At 45.0% G+C, this 23,700-nt stretch overlaps 1 protein-coding gene across 1 annotated transcript; it reads right to left on the minus strand.

Annotated features, from left to right (window-relative positions):
• Window positions 1-8,207: 8,207 nt before the first annotated feature.
• Window positions 8,208-16,762, minus strand: LOC143923996 (TLR adapter interacting with SLC15A4 on the lysosome-like). Its single transcript, XM_077447989.1, has 2 exons — window positions 16,632-16,762; window positions 8,208-10,001 (listed from the first exon to the last, which is right to left on the minus strand). Exon 2 carries the CDS (start codon window positions 9,975-9,977, stop codon window positions 9,138-9,140), a length of 840 nt encoding a protein of 279 aa, XP_077304115.1. The 5' UTR covers window positions 9,978-10,001; window positions 16,632-16,762; the 3' UTR covers window positions 8,208-9,137.
• Window positions 16,763-23,700: the final 6,938 nt, after the last annotated feature.

Below are 23,700 nucleotides of genomic sequence, written 5' to 3' on the forward strand. Positions count from 1 at the left end.
CTTGGTTGAGAAGATTCCCCAGTCTCTTGTAAGAGCCCTTCACCTCCTGAAGGACATAATGGGTCTGAGGGGGATTCCATAGCGTGATGAGCTTCCCTCTGCTGCAGTGATTCCTTTACCACTCTTCTCACCATAGATTCCAAGCGTTGATCCGCACCATCTCTTTCATCTGCGACTTTAGAGAAGCAATGATCACAGAGCGATTTGTCTGATGAAATGGGCATCTTACAGCCCCAACATGAATTATCTGGTCCTCTGCTTGAGTGCGAGTGACCACTGCGTTGTCCAGATCTGGAAGAACTGCGGTAACCAGACTTTGACGATGATTTGCGGTGGTGCGATTTTGACGATCCACTGCGACTATGCACACTGTAATGCGGTTCAGACCTAGAAGGGCTATAAGGAAATATACAAGAAAGAGAGAGAGAGAGATACAGACCAGGCTGGTATCAAATGCTAAGGAATACTCCACATATACACAGCAATCCAGCCATGCACATACCTGTTACAAGCGGGCAGGTCACTAGTAGGCAGTGAGGCATCCATGACTAAGAACGCTGACTGTAACAACAATAGACCCTCATAAGCAGCCATACAAAACACAGGAGCAATAATACATCAGAGCAGATCATAACCTACCTTACACCAACCAGAGAATGGCCCCGGGAAGTCGCTGAATTTCCTGCAATCATTCCCAAATTCTGACATCTCTCACTGTGTTTTAAATATGGCGGCCATGACGTCATCAGCGGCGTCAGACGCGAGATGCCCGCGCGCATGCGCGGGAACCAAGCCTCGCTTTGGATTTGGGTCCGCGCATGCGCAGAACGCAGCGCTGGACCCGGAAACAGGGGGAGAAAGGCTGCTGGAACGCGGAAGAGTCAGCGCCTATGCACAAGAACCAGCTGGCATATGAAAGACACAGATAGAAAAAAGAAAAACACATAAACACTGCTGCCTTAAAAAACGGAATTTTTACAGCTCACCACTCCACCAACGAACGTCTGGCCGAACAGGTTCAAGCACACACCACCGACCCACCGGGCAGATAATGGCCACCTTACATAGCAGGTAATAAGCCGTGCGCACTTTATCTTCGGACAAACCAAGCCTTCAGCGCTACTCTGCCATACACTCCATACCCATGCTTAACAGACAGGGCCTATCGGAGGAACAAAAGCTTGATAGTCGGCCGACTTGATTGTAGTGAAGATCTCTTCAGATAGGAAACACCTGTCCTATGGAGGAGGACAAAAAAGGAACACGGATAGCAGCTTGGAGCAAAGATTTATGGGAGTAGAGGTCCTATTGGGTAATTATGGAGGCGGGGCTAACCCACACGTATGCTGCCATGGAGCCTGTCAGGAAAACGTTTTTTTCTTTAACATTTTCGGTCTTTTTTCTTTTTTTTTGTACAAAATAAAAACCCAGCAGTGATTAAATACCACCAAAAAAAAGCTCTATTCATGTGAAGAAAATTATTAAAAATGTATTTAGTTACAGTGTTGCATGACCGCACAATTGTCATTCAACATGTGACAGCACTGAAAGCTAGACATGTGCAGAGTAAAATATTTCGTTTCGGAATTTCGTTTTCGTCCAAAAAATTTATTAATTTAGTTACTCCCGAAATTCGTTTTTATTTATTTCGTTTTTCTTTCAAAAATTGCATTCGTCCGAAAATCCACATGAATTATGGTCGAATCTGTCTTTGAAGGCTTATGGTGTCTGTCGAATGTATAAAGAAGATTCGACGGAGCTAGTATATAGCATACTTCGTGTGAACTTTAGAACCCTATTAAAGTCTATGGGACTCCAACGTTCAAAATCTAAAGTGTTAATTTTAAAGGCTAATTTGCAAGTTACTGTCCTAAAAAGTGTTTGGGGACCTGGGTCCTGCTCCAGGGGACATGTATCAATGCAAAAAAAAGTTTTAAAAACGGGCGTTTTTTCGGGAGCAGTGATTTTAATAATGATTAAAGTGAAACAATAAAAGTGTAATATTCCTTTAAATTTCGTAGCTGGGGGGTGTGTATAGTATGCCTGTGAAGGGGCGCATGTTTCTGGTGGTTAGAACTGTCCCTGCACAAAGTGTCATTTATGCAGGAAAAAAAGTCCTTTAAAATCACTCGCAGCTATTATGAATTGTCGGCTCCGTAATACAGAGAACACTCATTGAAAGTCATTGATAAAATAAAAATAAAAAAAAGCGTGGGGGTCCCCCAAATTCAATTACCAGGTCCTTCAGTTCTGGTATGGATATTAAGGGGAACCCCGCGTCAAATTAAAAAAAAAATTGAGGTGGGGTTCCCCCTAAAAATTCATACCAGACCCTTTATCCAAGCACGCAACCTGGCAGGCCGCAGGAAAAGAGGGGGGGGCGAGAGAGCCGCCCCCCTCCCTCCTGAACTGTACCAGGCCACATGCCCTCAACATTGGGAGGATGCTTTGGGGGTCTGTGACCCCTCAAAGCACCTTGTCCCCATGTTAATGTGGAGAAGGGCCTCATTCCCACAACCCTGGCCGGTGGTTGTGGGGGTCTGCGGGCGGGGGGCTTATCAGAATCCGGAAGCCCCCTTTAACAAGAGGACCTTCAGATCCCAGCCCCCCCCCCCATTTGAAATGGTAAGGGGGTACAAAAATACCCCTACCATTTCACAAAGAAAGTGTAAAAAAATTGTTAAATAAGACAAACACACTTTTGAAAAATTCCTTTATTAAAAAAAAAAAAAAAAATAAAAAGATTCCAGCGGTGGTAATCCACTCTTGCTATCCAGCGACGGATGATATCTCTCCAGCGATGGTTGATCTGATCCAGCGCAGCGAATCCATCCATCTTCTGTCTCCACGGAGGAGACACTGCGGGGATCCCGCTGGCCTGACGTTTGTTATATGGTGAGGGCGGGGCCACCCGTCACCTGACCCCGCCCCCCTCTGATGCAAGGGGAAACCCGGGCTTCCCCGTGACGTATGGGTGACCCCGCCCCCCTCTGATGTAACACAGGCAGGTTTCCGTTACATCAGAGGGGGGCGGGGTGACCTATACGTCACGGGGAAGCCCGCGTTTCCCCTTGCGTCAGAGGGGGGCGGGGTCAGGTGATGGGTGGCCCCGCCCTCCGCATATAACAAACGTCAGGCCACGGGAATCCCCGCAGTGTCTCCTCCGTGAAAACAGAAGATGGATGGATTCGCTGCGCTGAATCAGATCAACCATCGCTGGAGAGATATCATCCATCGCTGGATAGCAAGAGTGGATTACCACCGCTGGAATCTTTTTGTTATTTTTTTTATTTTGAATAAAGGAAGTTTTCAAAAGTGTGTTTGTCTTATTTAACTATTTTTTACACTTTCTTTGTGAAATGGTAGGGGTACTTTTGTACCCCCTTACCATTTCAAACGGGGGGGCAGGATCTGGGGGTCCCCTTGTTAAAGGGGGCTTCCAGATTCTGATAAGCCCCCTGCCCGCAGACCCCCACAACCACCGGCCAGGGTTGTGGGGATGAGGCCCTTCTCCACATCAACATGGGGACAAGGTGCTTTGAGGGGTCACAGACCCCCAAAGCATCCTCCCAATGTTGAGGGCATGTGGCCTGGTATGGTTCAGGAGGGAGGGGGCCGCTCTCTCGTCCCCCCCTCTTTTCCTGCGGCCTGCCAGGTTGCGTGCTCGGATAAAGGGTCTGGTATGGATTTTTAGGGGGACCCCCACATCAACTTTTTTTAAATTTGACGCGGGGTTCCCCTTAATATCCATACCAGACCTGAAGGACCTGGTAATTGAATTTGGGGGACCCCCATGCTTTTTTTATTTATTTATTTTATCAATGACTTTCAATGAGTGTTCTCTGTATTACGGAGCCGATAATTCATAATAGCTGTGAGTGATTTTAAAGGACTTTTTTTCCTGCATAAATGACACTTTGTGCAGGGACAGTTCTAAGCACCAGAAACATGCGCCCCTTCACAGGCATACTATAGACACCCCCCAGCTACGAAATTTAAAGGAATATTACACTTTTATTGTTTCACTTTAATCATTATTAAAATCACTGCTTCCGAAAAAACGCCAGTTTTTAAAACTTTTTTTTGCATTGATACATGTCCCCTGGGGCAGGACCCAGGTCCCCAAACACTTTTTAGAACAGCAACTTACAGAATCTTTTCTCTCTGTCAAATCTTTTTTCTCTGTCGAATATTTTCTCTATATAATCTTGGACTAATAGAGGTAAGGTTAGGCACATTCGACCACAGGTTCTATAGACACAGATTGTTATTGTCAGAGTCACGTTGAATCTCCTATTCTATATCGAACTGTTGTAACAAGGAAAATGAAAATAAAACATTTATTTATGTCGGATCTTTCGTTTTTCTGATTCTATGCTTTCGTTATCGTTTGTCAAAACAAAAAAGAAAATACCTGAAATTCGGACGAAAATGCATTCGGACGAAAATGAATGCACATGTCTACTGAAAGCTGAAAAATGGCCTGTATTGAAATAGTTGATAATGTCATTATCCTGCTGATGGTGATGGGTGGAGTGGGAGGGAGGCAAAATATAAGCACATTATACTTTAAAGTGGAACTTTATCCAAAAACTTGATAAAAAATAATGTTCTTTACTAAGATACATACATTCCACATTAATAATTATGCTACCAAAATTAACCACTTGCCGACCGCCGCACGACGATGTACGTCGACAGAATGGCACGGGCAGGCATAAGGGCTTACATGTACGTCCTTGCCTGCCCGCCGGTCGGGGGCCCGATCGGGTCCCCGCCCGGTGCCTGCGGCGGTCGGTATTCATTCGGGAGCGATCCCGGACGAGGGGACGGCCATTCATTCATGGCCACCCCCTCGCGATCGCTCCCGACGAATGAAAATGTCCTGTGACATCATTTCCTCTCCTGTAATGTAAACACAGGAGAGGAAGTGATGTATTCTCTCCTCCGTGTCGGTATTTTTCGTTCCGGCACCGAGGAGAGAGGTTCGGTGAGTTGCACCAACACACCACACATACAGTAGAACATGCCAGGCACACTCACACCCCCCCTTTACCCCCTGATCACCCCCCAATTACCCCTGCCCCCCCAGTCACAGTGACACCAATTGCTTTTTTTTTTTTTTGCATTGGTGTCATTTGTGACTGTAATAACTGTTAGGGCAGTTAGGGTTAGCCCCCTTTAGTTCTAATGTGCCCCCCTAACCCCCCCAATATAGGTTTAACCCCGTGATCACCCCCCGTCGCCAGTGTCACTAAGGCTGGGTTCACATTGCAGCGGTTTATGAGAACGAATGTGATTCGCACCGCACTGCAGTGCAAATCACATCCGATCTCTGTGCGATTCAAGTTCAGCCATACAGATAGTATGGCTGAATTCGTGTCGCACCCGCCGCACCCGCCGCAAATTCGCACGGGACCCTTTTTTTGGCCCGCAGCAGAATCGGATCGCATGGGTGTTCACACCATGCGATCCGAGTTTGCAGATCGCACTGCGATATGCGAACTGATCTGGGGGTGTCATTAACATTTCACTGACACTCCCAGCAGTTCGCATAGGGCAGTGTGAACTGCCGCCGGGAGGCATGCGATGCGGGAACCCGCCGCGGATTCATGGCGTTCCCGCATCGCTCCAGTGTGAACCCAGCCTAATAAGCGATAGTTTTTCTGATCGCTGTATTAGTGTCACAGGTGACGCTAGTTAGGCAGGTAGGTATTTAGGTTCGCCGCAGCTTTTTATAGCGCCAGGGACCCCCATATACTACCGCATAAAGCCCCCTGATTGCCCCCTAGTTAACCCTTTCACCAGTGATCACCATATAACTGTTACAGGTGACGCTGGTTGGTTAGTTATTTTTTTATAGTTTCAGGGCACCCGCCATTTATTACCTAATAAAGGTTTAACCCCCTGATCACCCGGCGGGTGTCATTTGTGACTGTAATAACTGTTAGGGCAGTTAGGGTTAGCCCCCTTTAGTTCTAAGGTAACCCCCTAACCCCCCCAATAAAGGTTTAACCCCGTGATCACCCCCCGTCGACAGTGTCACTAAGGCTGGGTTCACATTGCAGCGGTTTATGAGAACGGATGTGATTCGCACCGCACTGCAGTGCAAATCACATCCGATCTCTGTGCGATTCGATTTCAGCCATACAGATAGTATGGCTGAATTCGTGTCGCACCCACCGCACCCGCCGCAAACTCGCACGGGACCCTTTTTTTGGTCCGCAGCAGAATCGGATCGCATGGGTGTTCACACCATGCGATCCGAGTTTGCAGATCGCACTGCGATATGCGAACTGATCTGGGGGTGTCATTAACATTTCACTGACACTCCCAGCAGTTCGCATAGGGCAGTGTGAACTGCCGCCGGGAGGCATGTGATGCGGGAACCCGCCGCGGATTCGTGGCGTTCCCGCATCGCTCCAGTGTGAACCCAGCCTAATAAGCGATTGTTTTTCTGATCACTGTATTAGTGTCACAGGTGACGCTAGTTAGGCAGGTAGGTATTTAGGTTCGCCGCAGCTTTTTATAGCGCCAGGGACCCCCATATACTACCGCATAAAGCCCCCTGATTGCCCCCTAGTTAACCCTTTCACCAGTGATCACCATATAACTGTTACAGGTGACGCTGGTTGGTTAGTTATTTTTTTTATAGTTTCAGGGCACCCGCCATTTATTACCTAGTCTCACTAGTGTACCCCTAAATTTAGGGGTGTCTACTTTCCAAAATGGGGTCATTTGGGGGGGGGTTTGTGCCATCTTGGCATTTTATGGCCTTCAAAACTGTAACGCCCTTAGAAAGCCTGAAGGCGGTGCTTGGTTTTCGGGGCCCCGTACGCGGCTAGGCTCCCAAAAAGTTCCACATATGTGGTATCCCCGTACTCAGGAGAAGCAGCAGAATTTATTTTGGGGTGTCATTTCACATATGCCCATGGCATGCGTGAGCAATATATCATTTAGTGACAACTTTGTGAAAAAAAATAAAAATAAAAAAAGTTTGTAATTTTCCCGCAACTTGTGGCAAAATATAAAATATTCCATGGACTCAACATGCCTCTCAGCAAATAGCTTGGGGTGTCTACTTTCTAAAATGGGGTCATTTGTGGGGGTTTTGTGCCATCTTGGCATTTTATGGCCTTCAAAACTGTAATAGGTAGTGAGGAGTGAAGTCAAATATTTACGCCCTTAGAAAACCTGAAGGCGGTTCTTGGTTTTCGGGGCCCCGTACGCGGCTAAGCTCCCAAAAAGTCCCACACATGTGGTATCCCCGTACTCAGGAGAAGCAGCAGAATTTATTTTGGGGTGTTATTTCACATATGCCCATAGCATGTGTGAGCAATATATCATTTAGTGACAACTTTGTGAAAAAAAAATAAAAAAAAATTAAAGTTTGTAATTTTCCCGCAACTTGTGGCAAAATATAAAATATTCCATGGACTCAAAATGCCTCTCAGCAAATAGCTTGGGGTGTCTACTTTCTAAAATGGGGTCATTTGTGGGGGTTTTGTGCCATCTTGGCATTTTATGGCCTTCAAAACTGTAATAGGTAGTGAGAAGTGAAATCAAAAATTTACGCCCTTAGAAAGCCTGAAGGCGGTGCTTGGTTTTCGGGGCCCCGTACGCGGCTAGGCTCCCAAAAAGTCCCACATATGTGGTATCCCCGTACTCAGGAGAAGCAGCAGAATTTATTTTGGGGTGTCATTTCACATATGCCCATAGCATGTGTGAGCAATATATCATTTAGTGACAACTTTGTGTAAAAAAATAAAAAAATTTTTTTTTGTCATTATTCAATCGCTTGAGGCAAAAAAATAAAATATTCAATGGGCTCAACATGCCACTTATCAATTTCCTTAGGGTGTCTACTTTCCAAAATGGGGTCATTTGGGGGGGTTTTGTACTGCCCTGCCATTTTAGCACCTCAAGAAATGAGATAGGCAGTCGTAAACTAAAAGCTGCGTAAATTCCAGAAAACGTACCTTAGTTTGTAGATGTGACAACTTTTGCGCAAACCAATAAATATACAATTATTGACTTTTTTTTTACCAAAGACATGTGGCTGAATACATTTTGGCCTAAATGTATGACTAAAATTGAGTTTATTGGATTTTTCTAATAACAAAAAGTAGAAAATATCATTTTTTTTCAAAATTTGCGGTCTTTTTACGTTTATATCGCAAAAAATAAAAATCGCAGAGGCAATCAAATACCATCAAAAGAAAGCTCTATTTGTGGGAAGAAAAGGACGCAAATTTTGTTTGGGTACAACATTGCATGACCGCGCAATTACCAGTTAAATCAGCGCAGTGCCAAATTGTAAAAAGACCTCTGGTCATTTACCAGCAAAATGGTCCGGTCTGAAGGTGGTTTAATGTGTTTTTTAACTTGCTTCCAGCATTGCTCCTGTTTCTTCTTGCCGGAGGCTGCCATTTTGCTGAAGTCCAGAGCCCCTGAACAGCAGTAAATCCTAAAACGGAACTAAACCCATAGATTTAACATTTTCAAAAAACAGTTCCATTCCTGGAATGCCGAGAATGCAAACTGTCACATTTGCTTGTGTCCTCAACCAAACTGTCAAACCATCAAAGCTGGTGTCATAACTGATCACAAGTGTAGCACAATGGCAGTTGTAGATCAAACTGAAGCAGCTGTCTTGGCTGTAAATAATCAGCCTCTACAAACTCAGAAGTGTCTAAAAATGGAGAACTGGTCATGTACAGAGTGTACTATTGGATTCTAAACAGTATATAGACACTTATTGTCTGTTTTTCCTAGCTATACCTGCAGAAGGAGTCAGCCTGTAATGATCTAGCAGGACTTAATTTTCTGTAGCAGGCCTGGCTCCTTTTTTATTGAGAGGTATACATTATATACATCATTACACAGCACAGAAAATGTAAATGTTCATTGAGTTAATTGTGCAGCTTTAGATTACGGTATGTTGGCTGTGGTTAAGGAGTTCCCCCTGATTTTCAGGTCTTTATGTCCTGGTATATGGGTTTGTACAGCTGCTTGAGAAGGTGCAGAGGTCCTTGTACACCCTTCTAAGGGAAAGGTTTTTGACTGAATCCAGTTCTGACGTCTAGTCACAATGCAACCAGAGCATTCCCCACTTGCTGTGTGCAAAATGGCTTTTTTTAAGGGCGGAGCTTTTTTGACAAAGTGCTGGATCTCTTCTTGTTGTCTTGACCAGAGATGTGGAGGATGGGGGTAATAAACTCTGAGCTGCCCCCACTGGTGGCACTGCACAGGTACTGCAGAATGGCCTCTTTGGCCCTCGCATGGTCCATATTCTGCTCCTGGGAAACCACCAGACTCATCTGGTTGAGGTTGACCATGAGGACGTATGGCCACCTGGGGTTGGGGGAACCGTTGGTCAGTAGAGTCTCCTCAAAGCATTGTTTGTAAAGCTCCTGCATCTTTTTCTCCAGGAAGCCATTGAGGACAGAGTTGGAAAAGGGGGCAGATGGTAAGACATTTCTGTCCTCACTGTTTAGAACACCTTCTTCTGGAGGTCCTTCCAGGAGGTCAGTAGGAGGACTACTGCTGTCTATATCCACTGAGAGCAACACTGGGCCATCCTCGCACTCCAGGACACAGCCAGAGTCCTTCTTCTTCAGGATGTGGTCTCCTCCAATGTGAAGATCTGGATAATTTTTGTAGAGGCTTGCATAGTTGCTGGACCAGGAGGTGTACAAGTCCAGGCTACCGCTAGTAGCCGCCGCATCTCTGCTGGGAATGCTCATGGCTTGGGATGAAGACACAGTAGAATTCCATTCATGGCGGTGATGCTCCTCTTCATGGCCACAGGCTCCACCCCCAGTGGATGTCACCTTGCAGGAATGGTGTTCCTCTGCATGGTGCACATTGTTATGGGGACAATTCAGAGATATCTTATTGTGTGTTTCATCCTGCCCAGAGATACCGTCCATCACCTTCTCGAACATGACGGTACTAAGGAACGCCTCCGAAAACATTCTGATGACTTAGAGTTGTTTCACCTAGAAAACAATAACAGTTCATAAATCTACTAAGATAGACAGGCTAAATCAGTCAAACTAAAGAAGTAGGACATATAAGTAGGGCTGAACAATATGAGTGAAAATTCAGTTTAGATTAGCTAAACGCATTACAGGTACATACAAAAGGTGTGAAGAGTCTTACAGTTTCCTTTCTTCAGAAGGCAGTCACAGCCTGAGTAAAAACATCTGTCTTCTGCCAGTATGCTGCAGAGAAGCATGTGTGGAAGCAGTGGTCCCTCTTCTAAGGCACTTTTGTTTTCTTTACAAAGCATCCACAGGCTGGGTATAAAATCTATTGCCAGCATTCTGCAAATAATGTCCTTTGCTTTCTCTGTGGAAGCAGTGGTCTCTCAGCAGGACTCCAGCATGCACTCTATTGAGTCAAAGCTCTACAAGCAGAAGGGAGTATTGGCATTGTGGACTTGACAGCTCTAACTTATCAGACCTATGCAGAGGCACCACTGCTTTCAAACAAAATGCAAGGGTATTTCTCTATAGTATCATAGCTTCCAACTGTCCTTGATTTCGAGGGACTGTGCCTGATTTGGAGCAATGTCCCTCAGTCCCTCTTTCCCCCTCATTTGTCCCTCATTTTGGTCTGATCTATATAGTTGTATTTAAAATTCACTTTTTATCTATCAAAAAGTGTTTTTACAGCGCTAAACCTTTCATCTGATTTCTAAATGTCTGCATCTATAAACTCCAAAAGACAATATAAAGGAATAGTAGTGGTAAAAAAAGCACTTGTGGGTTTAACCAATCTTGTTTTTTTGTACAATTCTCCTTTAAGGGGGCGTGGTAAGGGGCGTGTCCTATGCCTGCATTCTTTTGCTAATAGGTGTCCCTCATTCCCATCTCAAAAAGTTGGGTGGTATGCAGTATGCTGGCAGGGGTTGAATTTACTACTCCTGCTGTGACTGCTTTCTAATAAAATCAAAGTCTGAATCCTAGATAAACTCGTGGTGACAGATTCTCATTAAGATTAAAGAAGACCACCATCATGACATGATATCATCAACACCTCGTTGTAGGTCATCCTACTGCTTACATTTCCTCCTTTCTGTATGTTTTAACTTTTTGTTCAATAATTTTTGATCATTCTGAGATCAGAATATATCGAGTGTAAATAAACAAAGTAACCACCGTGACATAGGGATCACATGACATTGCTTATAATCAAAGTACTAAGGTTAGCATCAGGATTAGTGTTTAGCATTAGGGTTAATGTTAGCATTAGTGTTAGGGTAAGTATTAGGATTAACATGATATACACCACAAAAACGCAATCCAGATCCATTCCGGATGCATGTTCTTAACGTATTTTTGATGTGTTCCGGGGCATTTTTGATGCATTTCCAGATGCAGTCCAGATGCTTATTTCCTCTCTTTTCCAGTATTTTTTCTCCCTGTACTGGAGTCTGGTGCATTTTTGTTATGCACTTTTCATGTGTTCCATTGCATTCTGGTGTATTTTTATGCGTTTTACCACGTTCCAGTACAGTCCAGTGCAGGAAAAATGCAGCATGTTCTACTTTTTTTTTCTAGAATTGGAACGCCCTTGAACTGACCAAATTGTTGTGAACTGTGCTATTGGATACCATATAACCTACTTTCAATGCAGAAAAAAAAAATCACTGGGCTTTGCATTGGGATTAAGTGTTAGCCTTAAGACTAGTGCTATCACTAGGGTTGGTGTTAGGGTTCAAAGTAAGCTTTGCATTAGCATTAGAGTTAGACATAGGTCCAGTGTTAGCTTTAGGTTTAGTGTTACCATTAGAGCTAGCATTAGGGTTGGTGTTGGGGTTCATTTTAAGCTTTGCCTTATGGTTAGGATTAGGGTTTAATATAGGGCCAATGCTAGCATAAGGGCTGATATTAGTGTTAGCATTAGGATTAGTGTTACCATTATGCCTTGTACACACGGTGGGACATTCCGACCACAAAATCAGTTGGATTTTTTCCGACGGATTTTGTCCGAAACTGGTGTTGCATACACACGGTCGGACAAAGTTGTGGGAAAATCCGATCATTCGGAACGTGATGACATTCGTTCATTACGATGGGACTACGTTGAGGCTAGTAGCCAATAGCTTTGGTCTCGTAATTTGATCTGAGCATGCGTGGCACTTTGTCCGATCGGAATTCTCTACAAGCTATCTGAAAAAGTCAGATCGGATTGTTTTGTCGGAAAATTTGAGATCCTGCTCTCAAATTTTTTTCCGTCTGAATTTCTGATGGAAAAAGTCCGATAGAGCCTGCACACGATCAGATTTTTCAACAATATAATCCGATCGGACCTTTTCCGTCAGAATTTCCGACAGTGTGCCCAGGGCATTAGGATTATTTTTTAGGCTGATATTCGATATGTGGGTGGCCCTGCAAGCAGCACCTGGCTCAACAGATTTCTGTAAAGAATCAAGACAGAAATTCTTCTACAAAAACAATTCTGACTCCGCTCATTACTGATAATGACATAGAACAAATATGATTTCTAGAAGCTAAGGCTTTACACTACAAAAAAAAGAAGACAAATCAGATCCCCGTGCCCCTCTATAATTAGCCCCAGGATCTTTTTCGGTAGATCAGCTAGTAGTTTATCATAGTAAACCATTAGTGTCGTCGTCATCCTGAGGATTCCTGGACATGCTGGGCCTTGTAGTGCTCCAGCAGCCGATCCAGCCCTAACAGATGCCACTTCCTCATGGTCCCATAATAAAGGCTCTGTGTCAGTTTATAATGTTCCTCTTTTTATCACAGATACTTTCCCAGCAGTCACATGATGGACAGGAAGATGACTATTGGCTGGTGGGATATAATGGAGGACAGTCACGCTGCATCTCTGTGCCACTGCAACAAGTTACATCGTGGTTGGGATAATGCGGTTTATGTATACAGGAAATGAAACCAGACTGCGTATTGTAGGTTCATTATAGGATATAAACTGATGATGTCATTTGAATCACATGAATGCAGAGGAGGGTAATCAAGAGATTATATTTCCCCAAAATAAAATTGAGAGATTTTACTTCCCCAAAATCAATAGTGGACAATGAGAAGTGATTTGCTATAAACGCCCAATAAAGGACAAGTAGGGATCATTCAGATGGGCACTGAGAGCCGTCCTTGGTGCTGCTTTTTGCTGCTCATGCATCCACCCTGGAGTTGTGTGCAGGCAGCCCATAGAGGTGGCTGCGGATGTAGCAGCTGCATGGACACAGCCACATATCAAAATCTGAATTGTGGTCAGCAGCATGTGCATGGATCTAAATGCCTAATGGCTGCATCTGCATCCACATCTATGGAAGCTGCCTGCATGCAACTCCGAGGTGGGTGCAAGCGCAGCAAAAAGCTGCTTAGCACTGAGGACAGATCTCAGTGTCCCTCTAAATGTGCTCTTATTACCAACCAGACGATGACTTGTGATATATGGACACTACAACCAATCAGCTGTGTGTGAGCTGAACATGTGCAATTCACTGACAACTGACTACACTGGCTGGGCGCTCCTCAGAAGGTGGCACACAGGGAGGAGCAGAACGAGAACATTTAGTAAAAATTTGGAGAATTTGGTGAAATTTTTTCATTTTGATGTAAAAAGGGAGTAGTGAAAATAAATCTAACCCCCGGCCTCCCTTCAGTCTTGAACAGTTGTACAGGCTTCTCTTGTGGACAGAAATGGCTCACTCTGATTTCACTGCACACTGTAAGCTTCTCACAATGTGCATTAGAAGCTGCTACAAGTCAGATAGAGCCTGCGATGCATACTAGCACATTACGCCTTAAACTGCCCGGGGCCCATTTATTTTTATTATTTTTTTATGCAGTTTACTACCGCTTTAATGAGCGGGTGTCAGTCTGCAGGAGTGGGTGTTTTCGAGGCAGGATGTATTTTTCTGCAGACAACCCAAGGTAATGCTTGCATGTGTTACGGAGACCCCTTTCTGGGGAGGAAAGAGTTAGATGCAGAGGCGGCTCTCTAATTAGGCAAATAAGGCGGTCGCCTAAGGCCTCGCACTCACAGGGGCCTCCCGACAGCCTAATTGCAGAGCCGCCTCTGCTGGCAACAATGCCGCTGCGGCATTAAGCTCAGACCGGCAACGGTTTAACATTGGCTGTGAGATAGAGAGCACAGACACCAGCGCTGAGATAGAGAGCACTGAGACCAGCACCAAGAGCACTGACACCAGCACTTTAAAGCTCTTAAAGCGGGAGTCCGCCGGGACTCCGCGTTTTTTTTTTTTTTTAAAAAGCCAGCAGCTACAAATACTGCAGCTGAGGGGGTAGGTGAGAAAGAGAGGGGTGAGGGAAAGGGGGTGAGAGAGATCTCTAGCCCTGTTCCTGTCTGCAGCCCCTCCTGTGCCCCATATCCCAGTCTGTGAGGGCACGGGGGGGGGGCAAAGAGCAGGGAGGACCTGGATTGTGCTGTGGGCCAGAGAGTGCAGGGAAAGGTGGAGAGCACAGGAGCTGCAGCGACTGCATGAGGAATATGGAAAATCAATTCCACTATGTTCAGTCTCCCCACCGCTCCTCCTATTCAGGCACACAGGGAGGCTGCACGGGCACTCACCTTCTCTCTGGTCCGTCAGGCAGCATAAGAGCTCCTTCCTCTTCACACTCATGGGGCAGCTCAGCTGGATAGTTTCAACGACCCCCGGCCCCGACTGCAGCTGAACCAAATAGAAAGCAGGTGCAGAGACGTCGGGTGAACGGCGCAGGCTGAAGGAGTAGCTCAGCTGCGAGTCCCACGTGGATATGCCACCCGCATGCCTTGGAGCCAGGTGCTGTCATCCAGCTGCTGCCGCCACCTAAAGGCCTCTAGTGCCCAGCTCCCTGCACTTGCTACCACTGGACTGGGAAGCTCCGTGATGAGATCTTGACATCAAAGTTTGATCACAGGCAAATTAGGCTGCAGTGAGGCCCCTGTGAGTGCGGGGCCTTAGGCGATTGCCTAATTTGCCTAATTAGAGAGCCGCCTCTGGGAGAGAAGCCTGTACAACTGTGCAAGACTGAAGGGAAGGTTGGAGGTCAGATATCATTGAACACCAAATGGGAAAAGTACAGATTTACCGTAAACACCAAGTTAACCCTTACCTTATGAGTGATTAATACAGTCCCTATACTACTCATTTACTAAGCTCTGGAGTAACTGCTCTTGCAGAGTGAAACAGTATATTTGTCCTTAGTAAATCAACCCCTTTATTACAAATAATCTTTAAAATGCACTTATAATTTTAAAAACAAGCTTGAAAATTTTACATGACAATATTGTGTTCACATGCTAGCATCAATTGGCGCCTTTCACAGATTTCCAGCTTCTTCAGGACTGCTTATTTTATATCAGTGAATAAGATGACAATGCAAACACTGGTGAAGATTTTACTCATAAATGTATTTTACTACAAAAAAATCTACCGTATATACTCGAGTATAGGCCGACCCGAATATAAGCCGAGGCCCCCAATTTACCCCCAAAAAAACTGGCAAACTTATTGACTCGTGTATAAGCCGAGGGTGAGACATGCCTGTCCATCCCTGTGTGTGTGTCCGTCCATCCCTGTGTGTCCGTCCATCCCTGTGTGTCCGTCCATCCCTGTGTGTCCGTCCATCCCTGTGTGTCCGTCCATCCATCCCTGTGTGTGTGTGTGTCCATCCATCCATCCATCCCTGTGTGTGTGTGTCTCCATCCATCCATCCATCCATCCCTGTGTGTGTGTGTCTCCATCCATCCATCCATCCATCCCTGTGTGTGTGTGTCTCCATCCATCCATCCATCCATCCCTGTGTGTGTCTCCATCCATCCGTGTGTGTGTGTGTGTGTGTGTGTGTGTGTGTGTGTGTGTGTGTGTGTCCAGCCTACCTTTGTCCCGAGCCTCCGTCCCGTGCCTTGCCTCCTTGCCTCCGTCCCGTGCCGTGCCTTGCCTTGCATCCGTCCCGTGTCGTGCCTTGCCTTGCCCCCGTCCCGTCCCGTCCCGTGCCGTGCCGTGCCTTGCCTTGCCTCCGTCCCGTGCCCTCTTCGTCGGCGGCCATTGTAAAATTCAAAAGCTGCGCCGCCGCCTTCGCCTGTGATAGGCGGAACACTGAATTTCCCAGCAGCCTGTGTTCCGCCTATCACAGACGTCGTATCATCCTCGTCCGTAGTACGAGGATGATACGATGTCCGTGATAGGCGGAACACAGGCTGCTGGGAAATTCAGTGTTCCGCCTATCACAGGCGAAGGCGGAGCCGGAGGCGCGGCTTTTGAATAGAATGGCCGCTGTCTGTCTGCTCGACACGCTGATCGAGCGGGCAGACAGCGATGACTCGAGTATAAGCCGAGGGGGGCACTTTCAGCCTCAAAAAAGAGGCTGAAAATCTCGGCTTATACTCGAGTATATACGGTATATTGCTGCAGAAGCCAGGAGCTGTGGAACCCTCCAACAACAATCCTCAGCCCTTCCCATTCAGTAACAGTAATCCTCCGCCACTCTCCCCGCCATATGCACGCAACGTTTCTGCACTGGTTATTGGAGTCTATTAGCAGCAGCTGATTTCTCTATTAACTTCCCCAGGCTACAGAAATCTACAATGTACTATTCTGCATTAAAAGTCATTAGTAGAAGGATTCTTACCCCCTCATAGCGTTGGACTATACCAGTGGTGGAGTGTCAGGACCTGCATGGTGTGGCATTCAGTGTGCTCGCAGTGCAGGTTGTGACTTTGCTCTGAAGCTTTGATGGCTTTTCTTGTTTTCATTTTCCATCTGTGAAGAGAAAAGAGAAGTGTTGAGGCAATTTCCTCTTTTAACTAGACCATGGAAGAAAAAGTTAAATCAGTAACTTCGTCAAACAACAACTTACCAAATATAGTAAGACCACTGGGCCACAAGGAAGAACGTCATCCTAATGATGCCAGTAGAAATAGGAGTGCAGCACCTAGTAACCCATCTGTGGGAGTGCAGCACCTAGTAACCCATCCAGGGTAGTTCAGCAACTGGTAACCCATCCATGGGAGTGCAGAAACTAGTAACCCATTCATGAGAGTGCAGCACCTAGTAACTCATCCATGGAAGTAAATAAAGTAATGTGGCACTAATTCAGTAGGTACAAGTATGTAGTGCAAAAACATCAGATAACAAAATCAATAAACAACAAATCCATAAATAGTCCAAAATGTAATTAAAGTGTACAAAAGTGCATGTGCAAAAGTGAATAAGGATCCTGTCAGAAACCATGAAATCAGAGAGAGACAGAAGTACAGTTAAATCACACTTGTTTAATAATAAAAGTAAATAGAACAAACGTAGTCAAAACATAGCCAAAGTTCAGTAGCCAGAAGGGATAGTCAGCCAAGCCAGAAAGTCAGGGATCAGTGTAGTGGAACAGCAAGCAGGATCTGGAGCCAGAAGGGATGTCAGCCAAGCAAGTCTTTAAACAGGACCACAGGCGATAGTCTCCATCTGTAATGTTGACCAAGGTGAAGGCATAGATCCTCTGGTCTGGACGGCTTAAGTAGGCAGTTCTGACGGGCAGGTTATCATCAACAGGTGGGTAGCTGTGGAGAGGTAGAAGCTGGCAATTCGCCGACAGCTGAGCGACCAGCTCAGAGAAAGAAGGGCTGAGCCCAGCCCTGACAGATCCACAATCTTAAATATCATCTAGACATATGGAATTAAAAGGTGCAGTGATCAAGTGCAGGAAAGTTCATCCAATCTTAAATGTGTAATGACACTCTCTTCCATCATCAGAGATCCACCATAGGTGTGCCCCAGCCTCTCACCTCAGATAAAGACCACAATGGGTCTAATGACACTTCTGGTAAATAATCCAAAGATCCTCTCCAATCAGCCAGTCTTCCCCTTGGAGTATCAAGGACAGCAGGATTAAGCAGCAGTGTTGGTGGATAAGAAAAAAGTATTCTCCCTCTAATATTAAATATGTTCTCTTTAAACTCCTTCACTCTCCTCCATATAAAACTCATAGAAGAAAAAGGAGATCTCCATAATGTAATAATTTGGTAAAAAATATTTATTTCAAAGCAGCAACTTACATTTAAAATCTGAGTATTCAGCAAAGATAAACACAGGAACTTTCAATCTCGGTCATGACCGGAAGTAGTCACCCGCTCCTCCCGACTCGTTGTGCCACCCATCACGTGATTCCTCAAGGGCTGGAGTCAGGTGGACGTAGCCGGAAATAAATACACCTCTTATTGTCATGGTAACCCAATAGTAGCTATTTAAAATTTCCACTAAAATAAATATTAATTGTAGCATTGTTCCAGATAGTAGACAACTATTAAATATCTTAAAGACGCATTTGACTAGGTGGAGTGGGGATATCTGTGGGAGTGCCTTCGACGTTTCGGGTTTGGGCCCAAGTTTCTGCAATGGGTCCAGATATCGTATTTTTCCCCGGAGGCGCGCGTGGCGGTGAATGGTTGCCTGTCCGAGCCTTTCCCTTTGGGGCGTGGGACCAGGCAGGGGTGCCCCCTGTCACCGCTCCTGTACGCCTTAGCGGTAGAACCACTAGCTATTTCCCTTAGGTCCAGCGTACATGTTGGGGGTCTCAAGGCGGGGCCCATAACGGAAACGGTAAGCATGTACGCAGATGATATGCTTCTGTACCTTGAAGATGAGGGGCCCTCCCTGAGAGCGGCCCTGGGTATTATTGAAGGGTTTGGTAGACACTCGGGCCTCACCATTAATTGGGCAAAATCTCTGATTCTCCCCATTGACCTCTCTCCGCCGGAGAGGGACACGTCGTCCCTTCCGTTACGTAGAGTGGCCACTATCCAGTATTTGGGGGTTCAGATCACCAGGGATCCATCCGATTATATAACCCTTAATATAGAACCACTGATCTTATATTTAAAATCCAAAACCCAATCTTGGGCTAGACTCCCCCTAGGTGTCATGGGACGGATAAATTTAATCAAGATGATTCTCCTCCCCAAATTCCTCTACAAATTCTGGCAGGCTCCCACCCTTATCCCCCTTAAATATTTTAAAACTATAGACACAATTTTAAATTCATTTATCTGGGTCTCTGGCAGGCATAAATTAGCCTGGAACACTCTTAAAAACCCTACGGATATGGGAGGAGCTGCGCTCCCCGACTTTCGTGCCTACTACGTAGCTGCTCAGCTCTCTCACTTTTTTCACCTTCACAGGATGGACGCTTCCAGGTACCAGTCGCTGCTTTGTGGGGGGTCTCCTGGCTGCGCCCTTTCCCCCCTACAGGTCTTGTTTAGGGGGAGGGAGTCTAATAGGAGGGGGAGGAAATATGCTCCGCTACTGCTACAGCACAGGCGGATCTGGGGTATCGCACAAAAGATGCTGGGAGCAGACTGGGTGTATTCACATACACCCCTGTGGTACAACTCCCAATTGAGGGAGCTTCGGGGGCTGCCGGGTGCGGACCTCTGGGCCTCCCGGGGGGTGATATACCTATACCAGGTCGTCTCCCCACGGGGGGTGCGTGGTTTCCAGGCACTGCAGAGAGAGTTTGAACTCCCCGCCCATATGCTATTTCGTTATGCATAGTTATCCCATGCCCTTCGGGCTCAATTCGGGGAGGGATTCCCGGATCCACAGGAATTATCAGTAGTAGGTGTTATAGTGGGAGAGGAGCCCACAAAATTAATTTCGACCCTATACAACTTCCTTAGAAGACGGTCGGTGGCTACACTTACGGAGTGTACGAGATACCGATGGGAGGAGGATGTGCGCCCGATCTCGGGGGAGGAGTGGGAGGAGATCTTGAATAAGGTTAAGCAAGTTTCCCGTAGGGTGACAGATAGGTTGACCCAATTATATATCCTCCACAAGTCCTACCTTACGCCTGCCAGGATCTGTAGATACAGGCCCTCCCTGGGGCCGGGGTGTCCGCGCTGTGGGTGTCTCCCGTGCTCCTTCTACCATTTAATATGGTCCTGCCCTGATATCCAGGCCTTCTGGCTACAGGTGGTACGTTTTCTACACGACCAAATTGGCTCCCCCCTTCTGATGGACCCTAAGGTTTGTTTGTTGGGCCTGGAGCTGGGCGCCCCGGAGGCACCCTCCGATGCGACTTTTACCCAGGAAACGTTGTTCAGTGCGAGGAAACTAATTGCCAGGTTGTGGATGCGGCCCGAGACTCCGACATTCGGGGCTTGGGTAGCTGAGGTTAACTCTAACTTACCGCTGAAAAAAGTTATTTACACACATAGGGGGTGCCCTGGCAAATTTAATAAGATTTGGGATCGCTGGCTTAATGACCCGGATACTTGTGGGAGTTGAGTTCACGGCTGGGTTGAGACTCCCCTTGGGGAGATATACAAACGATAAGATCTCATGTGCTGTCATGTTCCACCTCCTGCTATTTAATTCACTGAATTTTGCAACTCCAATATTGACACATGTATATCTGACTTTGTTTACATAGCTATGCTTTGGATATCTTGTGGTGATAGTACGGCATCTAGGCGTTCTTGCCGTTGGCTGTTGAATGTACCACTGACTGTAGTTCATTTCTTCCCTGTAAACTGTACCATTTCCCAATAAACTTGTTCTTTTTTCAAAAAAATAAAAATATCTCAAAGACATCATTATATATATATATATATATATATATATATATATATATATATATATATATATATATATATATATATAATAAAACAAAATGTAAAAATACTTAAAAAAATTAAAACCACAATAAACACAACTGGCTAATAGCAACATCCACTGACGGCAGACTAACTAGGTATGATGAGCACAACCCACCAACAGCGACATCTAGTGGTGACTAATTGTGATGTCAGATCTTAAATAATGATGGTATTATTGATAGTAAATAAATAATAATCTCATTATTGATATGGGGTTATTTATTTACTATCATTACCATCATTATTTAAGATCTGACATTTAATAGTTTTGAGAAACAGCACGAGCGGGCCCTTTCTTCAGTGTGCATGTGCCATTGATGTCAACACAAACGGATACAGTGAGTATCTCCTAAACTGTGCAGGTTTAGGAGATATTCATGGTACCTACAGGTAAACCTTATTATAGGCTTACCTGTAGTGAAAAGCAGTGTAACAGGGTTTACAACCACTTTAATGGAGGATTATTACAAGATGTCTATGGAGGATTATTATTGAAGGAATATTATTGGAGGATTATTATTCAAGGATTTTTACTGAATGTTTATGGAGGATTATTATTAGAGGATTATTACTAGAGGAATATTATTGGGGGATTATTATTGTAGGATTGTTATTTGAGGAATATTATTGAAGGGATATTATTGGATGTGTATGGAGGATTATTATTGGAAGAATATTATAGCAGGATTATTACTGGAGGATTATTTTCATATGTGTATGGAGGATTAAATAGAAATAGAAAGAAGAAATAGAATAAAACACTATCATTTTTGGAGGATTATGATTGGAGAATTATATGTGAAGGATAAGGCTCAGAGTCATTTACAGACAATCTTGGGTTGTATAGTTTGTCCCTATTTCCTAGCTGTGCTCCGTTTTAATTCCTGACAAGTGTGGTCTGTATTTCCTATGTATTGATCGATTATCTTCAATATTTTATAAAGAAGCGTGTCCCATAGATGGTGTCTGTGTCAGTGGGATCCTTCAGAGTGTTTTCTCTTCTCTAAGGAGTTATAGAATTATTTTGGGTGGTTAAAATACATTTTTTAACCAAAAATGATAAAATGTCTATGGTAGAGAAGGGGTTAGAGCCACACTCTGGGCAAAAACGACCCCCGCCCCAACATATCCTAATCTTCTCCCCCATACCTGGTGAAGGCAGATGTACGCACCTTAGTCCTCAGTCCGGTAGGGTTGCCACCTCATCCCTTTAAAACACATTAATTACACAGGTTCAGATTGATTAAGGTGGTAATTAAACTCACTTAGTGCCTTATCTGCATTAAATTTGCCTCAGAACCTGTGTAATTAATGCTCCCCCCCTCTGATGACACCATACCCTTCTTTATCCTGAGAGGACCTCTTTCATACAATATAAAGTGTCAGACAGGCAGTGATGTGGCCACCTGAAGAAGGACCCTCCAGGAATTAAACAGAGCAGGAGAGGACTGGGGCAGGTGGGGTCATGTGATCGTAAGTTCATGTAAATAAAGGAGGGGATTTAGAAAGTCAGTTGGGGGGGTTCTACACTGGAGAGGACTTTAATGCCTCAGTTCACCTTTTCCAGAACATAACCAGTCAGGGGCCCCAAGGGGCATTAAAGTTAAAAAGTTTTTATTTTTAATTTTGGATAGAGTGTAGCAAGAGTAGAACTCTGTAAGGTTTTTATTGCTATCTGTGTCCTAGGGTTGCCACTTTATCCCTTTAAACCTGAACACCTTTGAATTACACAGGTTCTGAGGCTAATTTAATGCAGATAAGTCACAAAGTGAGTTTAGTTACCACCTTAATTGGCCACAGAACCTGTGTAATTAATGTGTGTTTGGTTTTAAAGGGATGAGGTGACAACCCTACTGTGTCCCCATTAGGGAGATTCACCTTTTCTATTTGTCCTGTTTACTGTTAGTGAGTGAAAGAAAATCCCAAATTTTGGGTTGTCACCAGAGCATGAATAGAGGGGATATCCTCCAATGGGGATACTAGTACACCCTGGGATCCACTTACTTTGGAGGGATTTCCTGTCAGTTCCTGTTTGGCTATGGGGCAGGAAGTGAGGGGAAATCTGAATGGGACACAGATGGCAAAAAAAAAAAAAAAACCCTCCCTTACTTCACCTATGAAAACAAAAGAGTTTTGGCTTCAATATTGTACGTGATTTTGTATTTCCTGGAAGGGGGCACGCAAGCCAGCAAAGCAGGGAGTGAAAACCGGCACATTGCTTAGTAAAAAACATCACATACACACGCTAATTATAGGCACGCATTTAACCCCTTGATCTCCCTAGATGTTAAAGTGGCTTTTTTTTTTTTTGTAGCGCTACCCTGCCAGAGGAGCCGTTTGAATATTTGTGCCCGGGACTCCCACTGATTAATCCACAGCCAGTTACATGGTGTTTTCACACAGCCAGGTACACACACTCTTCCGCTCGTTGTCTCCATTAACCAGTCTAGGGGATGTGTTTTTATTTTTTATTTGGGGAACTTGGATACGAGAAGGGATTTAGTAGGATACTTCAAATTAACTATTCACATACGAGGACAGCTTTCTCAATAGAACTGTTCTTATCCTGTATGTATGGGCTTTGCACAGTACCACTTCTCTTTTCCTGTATGTTTGGTATATTTCTTGTCATCTCTCTTACTCTGTATGTATGGATGCTGTACATACAGCTCAGTGTAGTTTCTCAGCACAGGTTGCCATATTGCATCAAATTTTACAAAAAATGACAGCCCTACAGCCCTGCACATTGAAAAGTATAGATCATTTTTAATAGCATTCAATTACATTTTGTCTTTTGTAGCAATTGCAGTACAGTGGCTAAGTGTTTAGCACTTCTGCCCAGCAGCATTAGGGTCGCCGGTGCAAATTCCAACCATGACACTACCTGCCTGGAGTTTGCATGTTCTCCCTGTGCCTGTGTGGGTTTCCTCCGGGTACTCTGGTTTCCTCCCACACTCCAAAGACATGCTGATAGGTTAATTGTCTCCTGTCTAAATTGGCCCTAGTATCTGTATGTATGAATGTGAGTTAGGGACCCTAGATTGTAAGCTC

Source organism: Lithobates pipiens, unplaced genomic scaffold, assembly GCF_037356315.1.
Source record: "Lithobates pipiens isolate NorthernLeopardFrog02 unplaced genomic scaffold, aLitPip1_a1.2 Scaffold_22, whole genome shotgun sequence".
Classification (NCBI taxonomy): domain Eukaryota; kingdom Metazoa; phylum Chordata; class Amphibia; order Anura; family Ranidae; genus Lithobates; species Lithobates pipiens.

Bases quoted from the DNA above. Each gene is read 5' to 3' on its own strand.
- LOC143923996 (XM_077447989.1), bottom strand. From the start codon at position 9,977: ATGTTTTCGGAGGCGTTCCTTAGTACCGTCATGTTCGAGAAGGTGATG.